The sequence below is a fragment of the Myxocyprinus asiaticus genome, chromosome 34, assembly GCF_019703515.2.
Source record: "Myxocyprinus asiaticus isolate MX2 ecotype Aquarium Trade chromosome 34, UBuf_Myxa_2, whole genome shotgun sequence".
NCBI classification, from domain to species: Eukaryota; Metazoa; Chordata; class Actinopteri; order Cypriniformes; family Catostomidae; genus Myxocyprinus; species Myxocyprinus asiaticus.
Window position 1 is genome coordinate 22,861,288 of NC_059377.1, and position 14,146 is coordinate 22,875,433.

The 14,146-nt window shown below is 39.6% G+C and overlaps 1 protein-coding gene across 4 annotated transcripts in view; it reads right to left on the reverse strand.

Annotated features, from left to right (window-relative positions):
- The window catches only part of LOC127425319 (adhesion G protein-coupled receptor B2-like), a 327,159-nt gene that overhangs the window by 36,584 nt on the left and 276,429 nt on the right, over positions 1-14,146 (reverse strand). For 3 of the 4 annotated variants that reach the window (XM_051671166.1, XM_051671165.1, XM_051671164.1), the window contains exons 22-23: positions 10,820-10,918; positions 7,152-7,323 (exon numbers count right to left, since the gene is read on the reverse strand). In XM_051671166.1, the coding sequence (XP_051527126.1) occupies positions 7,152-7,323; positions 10,820-10,918 (271 nt within the window). The remainder of the gene's footprint in view (positions 1-7,151; positions 7,324-10,819; positions 10,919-14,146) is intronic. The other variant, XM_051671167.1, reaches the window with a different exon arrangement.

Sequence of the window (14,146 nt, forward strand, 5' to 3'; positions counted from 1 at the left end):
GCAATCAGTCTTTTAGTATCACCTGCTAAAAGCAAGTGCCTAGCTACACCCTAGCAACCATCCAGAGCACCCTAACTATAGCAAAATTCCCCAGCCATATCTCAGAACCAGAACATCAAAGAGACATTGGGATGGGCTCATTTGACTTGGGGCAGCGTACCGAGGCCCTTGATGTGGTGGCGAGTTTTGCCAAGGTAAGCACCACTCACATTTTCTTCTAAAAGTTTATCTATGTACAATTGTGTTCATTAACGCAATGTTTTTCTAAAGTGTAACCATTATGTGAGATCTGAACGTTTTTGTTACCTGTTCTTTATTTTGCCCTGCAATCATTTTATAACATGAAATCCTTTAGAATCTGAAATAAAACAGTTGGGAAGCATAAAAATCGTGAAAATGTATGCATTGCCCCAAGAGGTGTTTACATAACCGCAGAGACGCATGCATACCCCTGCTCTATAACAATAGGAAGGAGGACACTCCCTTTTCATAAAAAAAAAAAAAAGAAAAAAAAAGAAAAGAAAAGTGTATGATAGGCTGCTTCCCCTGACAACTGGGTAGCCTTAGCAACGAGATGCCACTCATTTGCATACAGATTTATGGCCAAAACGCCTACGGAATAACCAAGTGAAAGCACAGCACAGTGTCTTCCTATAACCAAGAACATCAGAGCTCTTTTGCCAACAGGGAACATAGTAGATAATGACTGAGGTTTTATTAGAATATCTGGATGCATGAAAAGGTCCCGGTTACACCTGGTATTAAAAGGTAAGCGCACACATAAAGGAATTTACTAACCCTCATGCCGTTCCAAACCTGAATGAGTTTATTCCTTCTGTGAAATCCAAAAAGCAGACTATTATTTACTGACAGCATCAGTCACCATTCACTTTGATTGTATATATATATATATATATATATATATATATATATATATATATATATATATATATATATATATACACACAACTCAGCAAAAAAAGAAATGTCCTCTCACTTTCAACTGCTTTTATTTTCAGCAAATTTAATGTGTAAATATTTGTATGAACATAAAATGAGTCAACGACTAAGACATAAACTGAAAAAGTTTCACAGACATGTGACTAACAGAAATGGAATACTGTGCCCCTGAAGGGGGGGTCAAAATCAAAAGTAACAGTCAGTATCTGGTGTGGCCACCAGCTGCATTAAGTACTGCAGTGCATCTCCTCCTCATGGACTGCACCAGATTTGCCAGTTCTTGCTGTGAGATGTTACCCCACTCTTCCACCAAGGCACTTGCAAGTTCCTAGACATTTCTGGGGGGAATGGCCCTAGCCCTCACCTTCCAATCCAACAGGTCCCAGATGTGCTCAATGGGATTGAAATCCAGGCTCTTCGCTGGCCATGGCAAAACACTGACATTCCTGTCTTGCAGGAAATCATGCACAGAACGAGCAGTATGGCTGGTGGCATTGTCATGCTGGAGGGTCATGTCAGGATGAGCCTGCAGGAAGGGTACCACATGAGGGAGGAGGATGTCTTCCCTGTAACGCACAGCATTGAGATTGCCTGCAATGACAACAAGCTCAGTCCGATGATGCTGTGACACAGCACCCCAGACCATGACTGACCCTCCACCTCCAAATCGATCCCGCTCCAGAGTACAGGCCTCGGTGTAACGCTCATTCCTTCGACAATAAACGCGAGTCCGACCATCACCCCTGGTAAGACAAAACCATGACTCGTCAGTGAAAAGCACTTTTTGCCAGTCCTGTCTGGTCCAGCGAAGGTGGGTTTGTGCCCATAGGCGACATTGTTGCCGGTGATGTCTGGTAAGGACCTGCCCTACAACAGGCCTACAAGCCCTCAGTCCAGCCTCTCTCAGCCTATTGCGGACAGTCTGAGCACTGATGGAGGGATTGTGCATTCCTGGTGTAACTCACTTCACTTCACTTCACTTCACTTCACTTTCACTTCACTTTTATTGTCACACAACCATATACACAAGTGCAACAGTGGGTGAAAGTCTTGGGTGCAGTTCCGAGCAAAATAGCAGCCATGACAGTGATGAGACATAGACCAATTTACAATAAACAGATTTACACATCACAATTTACATATCAAATATACACATAATTACACACAACACAATATACAAATAATAATATACAATATACAGTATACAATACACACAATATAGAATACACATTATACAATAAAAATAGTATATATAGTATATATAAAATATACAGTTGGTTGTATTGTACTGTATTGACATTCAGGCTGTCGGTTGTAAGAGAGTATAATTTAAGACAGTCCAGTGTAAGATAATATGATTAATAAAGTGCAGTGCTGATATATATTGATCGTGAGAGATCAAGAGTTCAGAAGTCTGATTGCTTGGGGGAAGAAGCTGTCATGAAGTCATCTGGTGCGGGTCCTGATGCTGCGATACTGCCTGCCTGATGGTAGCAGTGAGAGCAGCCCATGGCTTGGGTGGCTGGAGTCTCTGATGATCCTCCAAGCTTTTTTCACACACCGCCTGGTATATATATCCTGGAGGGAGGGAAGCTCACCTCATGTGTCTGGCAGTTCGCACCACCCTTTGCAGGGCTTTGCAGTTGTGGGCGGTGCTATTGCTGTACCAGGCAGTGATGCAGCTAGTCAGGATGCTCTCTACAGTGCTGGTGTAGAACCATGTGAGGATGTGGTGGTTCATTCCAAACTTCCTCAGCCATCTCAGGAAGAAGAGGTGCTGATGAGCCTTCTTCACAATGGCCTCAGTGTGGACGGACCACGTGAGTTCCTCTGTGATGTGGACACTGAGGAACTTGAAGCTGCTGACTCTCTCCACCGGTTCTCCATTGATGGTGATGGGGCTGTGTTCTCTGTCTTTTCTCCTGAAGTCCACCACAAGCTCCTTTGTCTTACTGACATTAAGGGAGAGGTTGTGCTCCTGACACCAGCGTGTCAGTGTGAGCACCTCCTCTCTGTAGGCCGTTTCATCATTGTCAGTGATCAGACCTACCACCGTCGTATCATCAGCAAACTTAATGATGGCATTGGAGCTATGTGTTGCCACACAGTCATGTGTGTACAGGTAATACAGGAGTGGGCTGAGAACACAGCCCTGCGGGGCTCAAGTGTTGAGGGTCAGTGATGAGGAGATGTTGCTGCCCATTCTAACCACCTGGCGTCTGCTTGACAGGAAGTCAGGATCCAGCTGCAGAGCGAGCTGTTTAAGCCCAGAGCCCAGAGTTTCTCATCAAGCTTGAATGTGAATGCTGTGTGAAGTGTTGAATGCTGAGCTGTAGTCTACAAACAGCATTCTCACGTAAGTGTTCCTTTTTCCAGGTGGGAGAGAGCAGTGTGTATTGTAGATACAATGGCATCATCAGTGGAGCGGTTGTTGTGGTAAGCAAACTGCAATGGGTCCAGTGATAGAGGCAGCACAGAGCAGATGTAATCTCTGATAATTCTCTCAAAGCATTTGCTGATGATGGGGGTCAGAGTAACAGGACGCCAGTCATTTAAGGAAGTGATTTTGGATTGCTTTGGTACAGGCACAATGGTGGACGTTTTAAAGCATGTGGGGACCACAGACAAGGAGACGGAAAGGTTGAAAATGTCCGTAAAAACACCAGCCAGTTGGTTCGCGCACACTCTGATGACGCAGCCTGGAATGCCATCTGGACCCGCGGCTTTACGGATATTCACCCATCGGAAGGATCGGGTTACATCCGCTACAGAGACGGAGAGTGAACTAACCTCTGTAGCTTCCGCCGCAAGAGCTCTCTCCGCGAGGGCGGTGTTATTTCCCTAGAAACGAGCATAAAAAGTATTAAGCTCATCCGGGAGAGATTCAGCGGTGTTTTTATTCCCTTTAAAGTCCGTGATGATATTATTTCCCTGCCACATGCTCCTAGAGTTGGTGGTGTTAAACTGTCCTTCAATCTTATCCCTGTACTGGCATTTGGCTGCTCTGATAGTTTTGCGGAGTGCATAACTGGCTTGTTTATGCTCCTCCGCATTCCCAGAATTAAAAGCGGAGGTCCGCGCATCAAGTGCAGCTAGAACATCGCTATTTATCCACGGCTTCTGGCTGGGGTAGATCCGTATTTTTTTGGTCAGAACAACATCCTCTACGCACTTTCTGATGAAACACGTTACGCTATCAGTGTACACCTCGATGCCATCATCAGAGGTGGACCGGAACATCTCCCGGTCCGCGTGATCAAAACAGTCTTGTAGAGTAGAGTCTGATTGGTCCGACCAGCACTGGATCGTTCTGAGGGTTGGTGCTTCCTGTTTCAGTTTCTGCCTGTAAGCTGGCAGAAGCAGAATGGAAGGGTGGTCCGATTTGCCAAATGGTGGGCGGGGGAGGGATCTGTAGCCATCCCGGAAGGGAGAGTAGCAATGGTCCAAAACCCGGTCCCCTCATGAGTTGAAACTGATGTGTTGGTGGTATTTGGGTGCGATTGATTTAAAATTGGCTTTGTTAAAGTCCCCGGTCACAATGAATGCAGCCTCAGGGTGCGCAGTTTCCTGCTTGCTTACAGTTCCTTGAGTGCCCGGTCTGTGTCGGCTTGTGGAGGGATGTACACAGCTGTGATAATGACCGCTGTGAATTCCCTCGGTAGCCAGAATGGTCGACAAAGAAGCATGAGAAATTCCAGATCAGGAGAGCAGAAAGACCTGATAAAATGTACGTTCCTCTGATCACACCAGCATTTGTTGACCACAACAATTATATATATATAATAAGATGCAAAGAAATGTTGACTGCAGCTTTCAGTCCTTAGCATTCTGTCTAACATTTCATTTTGGGCTCTGATAACAGAATTTTCATTGTCCCTTTAACATACATTTCAGGTGATTGATCACAGGCAGAAAGAGCAGTTTACATGTGCAAATGAGGATTCAGTGTTTTGATCCAAGATCCAATCACTCAAGCCACATTCGGAAGTGGTCAGAAAATCATCTTGGAAGGACATTTGTAGTGTAATCATAGATGTGTCCCAATGCATTCTGGACAATGTTGAAGGTCAGCTCTTTTGCATAACATGAAATCAATGCGCAAAACTAAATTTTAAACTGTTACAGCAACTGTTTCAAATGCTGAATCCAACACTTTAGAAAATCCCATAAATATACTGTATGTACATGCACAAGACTTCACAGAAAATATTGGTATGCTGTCATGAAATCAGTCTATCCCCTTGAAATCCAATCACAAGTGGTCACTTGAGACACATTTATTACAGTACAACATGTTGCACATGACCTTTATGGTTCGCAAAGTTTATGAACAAATTACACTTTCATCTGCTTGTGTCCTAGTTATAGCCTCTAGCATATGGTCTTGAAATACTTTATTTATTACACTGACTGCACATTCTCTGCACTGTTTAGTACACCCCTTCGCTTTCTACTCAACTGAGCATGAGATATCATGCTGCATCACTATTCTCTGACCTGGACCAGCAACTTTAATAAGTCTGCACCCTCCCTACCTACAACTAAAATTACGATGTGCAGGAATACTGTACTAGGCTGCTTTGCGACAGACACATACAGAGATAGATAGAGAGAGAGAGAGAGAGAGAGAGAGAGAGAGAGAGAGAGAGAGAGAGAGAGAGTCAGAGACAGTCTTATTCTCAGTGCTTGTTTATAGATGATTGCCTATTGAGTCAAAGCAGTAGACATATCAGAGCGATACCCAGTGGCGTGCCTTCAAGACTTTCTATCTTCACTAATGCATGGGAACAAACTATTCCCTTCCTTTTCTCTCTAATTCCTCTATGCTAATCAAGATAGCTGCCTTTCTATTGTTGGCTCTGCCATTTAACAGTGTGTAATTCACACATCAAACCACATATATAGCATAAGAATCTGGGACCACACTTCACTCTCTTGTTTTGCTAAAGCTATTAGGGATTACACCAAATCCTTGGCAGGGATTTTCATATATTTACTAAAATAATACCAGGATTTATTTGACTCTAATCCCTTGGTTTTGTGATATTGATTTAACAAATATGGCTTAGCGATTTAGAACAGATTTTTTTCTCTCCCTCATCGAAGTCAAGCTGCATATTGTGATTTCCTCAATACATGAAGTTACAACATGCTGAAGAATTAAAACATAGCACAGTTGTATTGTGGGTAAAGCTACACTGTGACTGGAACACCACATTAATCTATAGTTTGATCCGACAGTTGATTTAATTATGGCCGGTCTGACCAGCCCATTATTTACATTTACATTTATTCATTTGGCAGATGCTTTTATCCAAAGCGAATTACAAAAGAGGAATACATTATAAGCGAATCATCTTAAGGAGACAGTGGTACGAAAAGTGCTGCATTACAAAGTTTAACTAGCATCAGAATACTAGTATTCAAGACAGATTATAGTGCAACAAGAATTTATTTATATATTATTTTTAGGTTAAGTGCTCATGGAAAAGATGTGTTTTTAAGACAGAAAGTGAGTCAGCTTCATGGATGGAGTTGGGAAGGTCATTCCACCAATGTGGAAAGTGGTTTGGTGCCTCTTTGTGTTGGTACAACAAGGCACCGTTATTACATGAAAGAAGTGCTTGCTGTTTCAAAATATTAATCGCTGAAGCAGGCCGAGCCAAGTTTTTATTCCCAAGTGAGCCCTAAAATAATGGACTCAAATAAAAGTCCTCCTCTAAACTCTATTTAAATACACCTCTGATTGTCCTCTAGGATTGTCCTGGTATATACAGTAGTACAACAATGAAATTAATTTATTTTGTGGCCAATTACACACAAAACATTATAATAAAATCTAGAAGCTATTTGCAAGATCAAGAAGACAAAAGTCATGCAAGCCCACATACTAAACTACCCAGGATTTTTCCTTGATTGAAAATTGTTTGGTGGCTGCCCAAGCTAGATTTTGGCACACCAAGGCAAAGTTAACACTGCAATGTAGAGTATGTAGACATCAGTTTAAATTTAGTACATGCATTTTGGTAATCAAATTTACTTTAAAATAATGGTTATACATGATTTCTCATTGCTTAAACTGATGATGCTACATCTCATTTAACAATACTCCAGGGTCTCAGCTACAAAGATAACTATGAATGCTGTTTGCATTATTTATTATAGTCATGCAGCAGTTGCAATCCACTGACCTCTCGGCGCATGGCACAGTGCACAGTGATGATGACGAAGCCCTGGACTGAGTCAAAAACAGCAAAGAGCACCTGGAAGAGGGTGGAGCGGCGGTCTGTGATAGCCAGCACCGCTGACATCCATGTGAGCGCCAACAGGGGAAGAACCACACAAGAGCTCCATAAAGACGCCCTGTAGAAAGAATACAAAATGCAGATTATCATCCAAGAATCAAGGTGGCCACATCACTTCACCTGCAATTTATTATATACTATTATAGTTAGTAATGGGAGCGTCAATGGGATTTAGAAACAGAACTGCACCAAAAGTGTGTAACTGAGCGTCAATGCAGCGTAAATATGGAATGAGTCAATGCAGTATTGATAATATTGAAACTTGATAGCCCTGCTCTGTGTTAAGTGGTTATGTTGCAATAGAATATAGAATAATAGAGTATTGAGATATAAGAATCTCAACAGAAATGTACCATTGTTAACATACTGTAGTTCCGCCAGACTGCAAGTAGGGCATTCAAAGGTTGCTTTCCTCAAAAAGTCTAAACACTGTGGCTCTGTGGGGCCATCAAAATGTTGCTCTGTTTGCTTGAGCATTCCAACCAGCCCAACACAGCAACATTTGCTCATCCAATTACGGGAGTTTGGTCCACAACTATCTGTTTGTCGACCAATGGAAAACGGTGGAAGTTGGGGAAACCCATATATTTCTTTTTTTTTTTTTTTTTTGCAATTCCATTTGTTGATGCTAATGGCTTCAAGTTGAATTTATTCTACACTAGTAGCAATAACTGTATTAACTACATTATTTGATGGAGACTATGGTAACCATGGTACATTTATTTGTAAGGAATTAAAGGAAATGAACAAATGCCATTAATTGATCATGCGATCATAGCACATTTTATCTTCAATGCACAAACACACATGGTCAATCCAGTGTCTCTTTAGGACAGTTTATTAAACAACCAACCAATTGTTGTTAATAGTGCAAACTATACACAATAGCACTCCTTACTACATTTCCTATATGTTGCTAATCCTAAAGGAGTGTTTTTGTTCTGCATCATGCAGAACATGTTTAGGTAAATATCAGGTATCAATAAGGGCTGTCTGTTTGAGCTCAGCAAAGCAACGGCTCAGCTCAGCAGGGCATCAATTTAACCTGTTCACGCTGCACTGACTCAGTCTCCTGCAAGTGACTGACATGGGATGCTTTCTCTACTCATTAGCAATGAATGAGAAAAATAATGAGAGGAAGCAAGAGGTATTTGCACCAGTGCAAATCTAAAACATGACTTTGCAAGTTGTCATGCTCATGTAATGATTAAGAACATCGCCATGTGGAAATGGATAGACAGATTTGACTGTACATCAAGGGTCTTTAACCTTCCCTTGGCAGATACAGAGATGTGTGTATGTATATATATATATATATATATATATATATATATATATATATATATATATATATATATATATAATTTATTTATTTTATTTTTTGTACAAAGTCATATATTTGCACATTACATGCTAATTTTGATACATTCTAATGTGCTCCAGACAATGAAACATTTTGAAATGTAAGATAAATTAGTTTGAGATAAAACAATAATTGGCAGCCCCCCTGCAGTACTGCAGGTGCAGCATAGCCCCTGTTGAAGACCCCTGCTGTACATAATATAATTCCAGAATAACTCAAGTTAAAACTATTTTAGAGAAAAAGGGCACAGCTTGGATGGAGTAGGGATGCCGGAGCATATGGCTAAGGAAGCGAGGTATGCGGCAGTTCATGCTGTTTATATTCAGCACTGTGATTGGTGGGATTGTTTAAACATGGTCCTCCCATTAGGAAGTAATTTAATTTTGTCACTAATTTCTATGAATGGAAGTTGTATTATGGTACCACACACGCATATTTCCACTCAAAAGCAGAGACAAAGAGAAATGCAGAAAGCAAGAATGAGATGAGGAACAAAAAACAGTGACAAAAGAAAGAGGAACAGAAAAGCAATATTATTAATTTCATTATCATTTCAATAACATGACTCCCTCCATCAAATAGCACAGATGAGTCCAATTTTTTCAAAGAACAAGAGATGGCTCTTGAGCCACACTCTGGTTCTTTACCTCTTCAAAGAGCACACCTCTCCGTATTTGTGTTTGTGAAATAGGGCTGGGTGATATAGTGGGCAAAAAAAAAAAAAAAATCTTACAATTTTCATCTTAACTTTTTCATGAAATTCAATACATTTATTTTTTTTTATAAATTGGCACTGAAATGGATTAAAAGCGTGACTTTCTTTATCCAAACCGCTATTTTTGACAAAAAAACTCAAAATGTTTAATGCAGTAAGTAAAATACTGTAAAATTCAAAGTAAAAATAATCAAGAAATGTTTTCCAAACTGTTTTTTGCTAAATGAATACAAGGAGAATATGTAATAATTTGCCTTCATATGCACCAATGTAATGATGAATGACTTAGTAGTAAACAGCAGTATTTACTTCATTTATTTTTACTAAAACATTTTAATATATAAAATATGACATTAAGATGCCCATGATGACGCAAACAAATTGTTCAATCAGAACTTTGAATCAATTCAAGCCTGATCTCATGAAATTTATGACTGTAATGACATTTTTGCAAAATGACACTACGTGGTTCATTACACATATCATGGAAGTTCCGAGGTGCAATGTCCACTGTGTGGCGCTAAAAGAGAGTTAAATTTTCTCCCAAACAGATTAGGTTTTTAAGGTTAATGTTCCATCAAGTTTTAACTCAACAAAACCTACCTTCCTACCCTAAACCCTACTGGTAGTGTAATAAAAAAAAAAACTAAATTGCTGAAGCAACCACGTCATTGTTGTGGTGCTTCTATGACACTTTCGGCTCATGTGTAGACTTCTCAGGACTCATACCCTGGTCCTTTGCATCACAAGTGCAATGGTCTATCAGTTGAGCAACCACACAATTTGATCGCACTTGAACAAGCTTTTAAATGTAGTTGGTTATGTAATGCAAATGTTAAAATGTATCGCCTATCAAGTCATGCGCAATAGAAAAAGTGATTCGATGTCGTAAGATAGTATTGAGAACAGGGCGAAAAGTAAGTGTTTATGAACTGATAATCTGCCCTTTTACTCGTAATTTGTGTAAGATACAATACAAGCCATTGTTGTTGTAGCTCCTCTAGTGTTTATTTCTAAGGAAACTGCTGTGATACATACAAGCCAGATAAAAACCATTTTGCAAAAATATATAGGTATAGTAACTTGATTCTATGAGACCAGGTTGATTGGTTCATAGAAATGAATCGAACCTACCAGCTTAAATGCCATTCTTCCTACTGACTGAAGTTGAAATCAGAGATGCTAATAAAATATCTCTGTCTTAATGCTCTCATACTCACTCAAGTCACGAGACAGAAAAGGATTGAAAAATAATTTTCGCAAATTTATTGTGAATATCAGACATATCGCCCAGCCTTCAGTGTGCATGTGCATGTATTTGTGTTTTGGAGTGTGCAGACAGTGGAGGGTGGCTCTTTGAAGAGCTACTTTCTCTTACTGTCAGCATTGGTCTCTAGAGAGAGAAAGAGGGGGAAAAAAAGAAAGAGATGGAGAGAGAAAGAGAGAGACAAAGAGAGAATATGGAATGAGACTAACATGGCGCTGCTGGCGGTTGAGCTGGACAGGGCCGTGCTGGAAATCACGCCACACTTGGAGCATTTCAGGAGCAGCCTGCTACGCACCTCCAACGGTGGGCTTCAGGACCCAATACACACACACACACACACACACACACACAGGAAAAAGATGGACGTGACACACGAGGCAGAAGTGAGGAGGTGGGAAGGAATATGTTACAGAAAAGACATTCATGCAGATCCATATACACACATTCAGTACACACATACAAACAAAAACCAAAATGTTTCAGTGCGGATTTCAGGGGAATAGCAAATGGAATGATAGCAAAAAAAAAAAAAAAAAAAAAAAAAAAACATATAAAGGAGCACAGAATAAAGAGAAAAAAGAAAAGAGAGAGACAAAATTAAAGGTCAAGAGTACAGCATCAGCAATGAGAAACTGCAATTTGTAATGAATGTCACAACATGATAGTAGAGTGAATGAGTAAAATAATTCAAGAAAATTAGAAAATGAAGAGACAGTAAAATGCGACTGCAGATCATTGACAATAAGCAGATGAGGCATATGTGAGCTGCAAAGACCAACCTTCTTTAGCTGCTCACTGAAGTAAGTGTGTGTGTGTGTGTGTGAGTGTGTGTGTGTGTTTGTGTGTGTGTGTGTGTGTGTGTGTGTGTTGTGTGTGTTTGAAGAACCTGTGTGTGTGTGAAAAAATTAAGGGAGGAGAAAGAGTACTGAAGAGCGTGAGATAATCTCTCGCTGCAGAGACACACACACTGGCACACACACACCTGATACCGCCCATGGACCTCTGATTTGTGTAGGCATTGTTAAAAAGCAGATCGGTGCATCCAGGTTAGACTCCCTCAAGTCATTAACCAGAAAGTTCAGTTTTTAATGAACCCCCTCAACTAAAAAATAAAATAAAAAATTGTGTCTGAAGTGTAACAGGCATTACTAACAATTTAAAGGGGAACAGTTATACACTGCCGTTCAAAAGTTTGGGGTCTCTTACTCATTCTTTATTATTATTTTTTTTCTTCACATTTTACAATAATAGTGAAGTCATCAAAACTATGGAATAACAGAAATGGAATTATGGGAATTATTTTGTGACAAAAAATAAATAAATAAAAATACGTTAAATTTTAGCATCTTCAAAATAGCCACCCTTTGCTTAGATTTTGCAGAAATGTACTCTTGGCATTTTCTCAACCACCTACTTGAGGTATCACACTGGGATGCTTTTAAAACAGTATTAAAGGAGTTCCCATCTATGCTGGGCACTTATTGGCTGCTTTTTTTATTATTATTATTCAGTCCAAGTCATCCAATTCAAAAACTTATTTTTTTTATTTTTTTTTTTTTTATGTAATGAAATAAATTAATATGGTGGCACAATTATATTTTTGTCTACAAAACTAATTTCAAACATTTAAGCATATGCCTTCAGATCAAAAGGTTTTTAAGATCACGTGAAACATTTCAGTCAAGTGACCCCAAACTTTTGAACGGCAGTGTATTTCCTATCAGAAAACTTGTTTCCAGTGACAATAAATGTATCCACATTTAACGCGAAAAATTTGTGCGATGTGACTCATATTTGCGCGATGTGACTCATGTTCTCGTGAAATCTCAACCAATAAAAATAAATTTAACGTTTAATGACAGTTATGTGGAGCTGGATTTTTGACCAGTGAAATTTCACAATGACCGGGGCTACCCAGTGCGATGCCACATAAATACATAGGCTATATAACTATCGACAGAATTTCCTGTCCCTCGTCACTTTTTGCAGTTGTCATTTTGCAACATATTTACACCGAAGCTTTACATGACAGACCAAACCAAGTGAAAAGCAAGTTTCTAGCAACAAATTATTTGTCTGTCCACACTGAACGCAAAACTGCTGTGTGACGTATCACAATCTCAGTCAATCAGAAGAAATATAATGTTTAAGTTATCTGGAGCAGGATTTTGGACCAATTAGATTTCACACTGAGTTGTGCTACACAGTGCAATGCTGCAGAAATACAAACCAAGTGACTGATCGAATTCACTAAACAGTTGTGAATCTTTTGCGTGATATTTCAGCACAAAAACCTGCCTTATTCACTTGAAAAATAAATAATGATAATACAAAAAATAAACATATTATTAATTACCCGCAATCTAGTTCAAGCATGTGCAATCAATGTCTTTCTGGCTAGACAGTCTGCTGATGGCCAACTTTGGAATGCTATCAGACAGCTATTTGTTTCTATGTAAATAAGTAGCATATAAGAGCAGCTCCTATCTACTTGAATGGGGAAAGACCGAAATCTCCAAAACAGTTGGTCAGGATTACGATGAAAGAACATGATGATCAAATCAGCAGTAAAATCTGACAGCACTGGTCAAATAAATTGTGCTTCTTTAACTCAGATTACGAAAAAAAAAAAAAAAAACATATATATATATATATATATATATATATAGCTAATGCGCATGTGTGTTTTTGAGTTCATTGACAGGCGATGTCTGTATCTAAAAGGTGATTGGCTCGTTTACCTGTAAGGCGGGACTTCCTTTCTACATCCATTGACTGTTCGGTGTTCCAATTTCTCCCATTCATTTTAATAGAAGTGACCGTCTCTGCTAAATAGTCACTGGGTGCAGTCAGCGCTGAAACTTCACTGCGTCTTAAGTATTTACATCTTAAAAGTCATTGCCAATCATTTCTGCCGAAAACACGTCTCTTTTCTATATAAATTAGCCTCATTCACAAAAATTGCCTGCCGCAATTTACATTGCGCTATTACCACCAAACCACAAAGCAGGCGGTAACAAAATTGTGTTTCAATAAGGTGTTTGTTTACCTTTTGTACATCAATCATGTCAGGAGTAATTCATCTAATAATGATAAAATGATGAAGAATAGCATTATAACCTGGCATGTATCCAGATGCGCTGTTTAGTTAAGTACACTTTTGGCAAGTTAAAGAGATGATTAAGGTGTTTGGATCAAAGTAGTGGGAGTGATGCTGTACAGATTTTGTCAGATTGTGGTGGTCGGCTTCGATACATAGCAATCAGAAACGTCACATAAGATAGAAATTGCACTTGCAAACTGCATTCAGCAGCACTTTGTGGGTTTCTTTGCACCATTGCCTGATCTGCATAATTCCATTTAGTGAATTGGACGCAAAAACCAGCACACACAGCCCATGCAAATAACTGATATTTTACAGGGCGCAGTTCGTTCTTAGCAAATTCCTCCCAAAATGTCCTGTCGCTTCACGCATTTGTGAATGCTATGGACAAAAACAGGGATTTCAATGGAAGAGCTTTTTTTTTTTTTTTTTT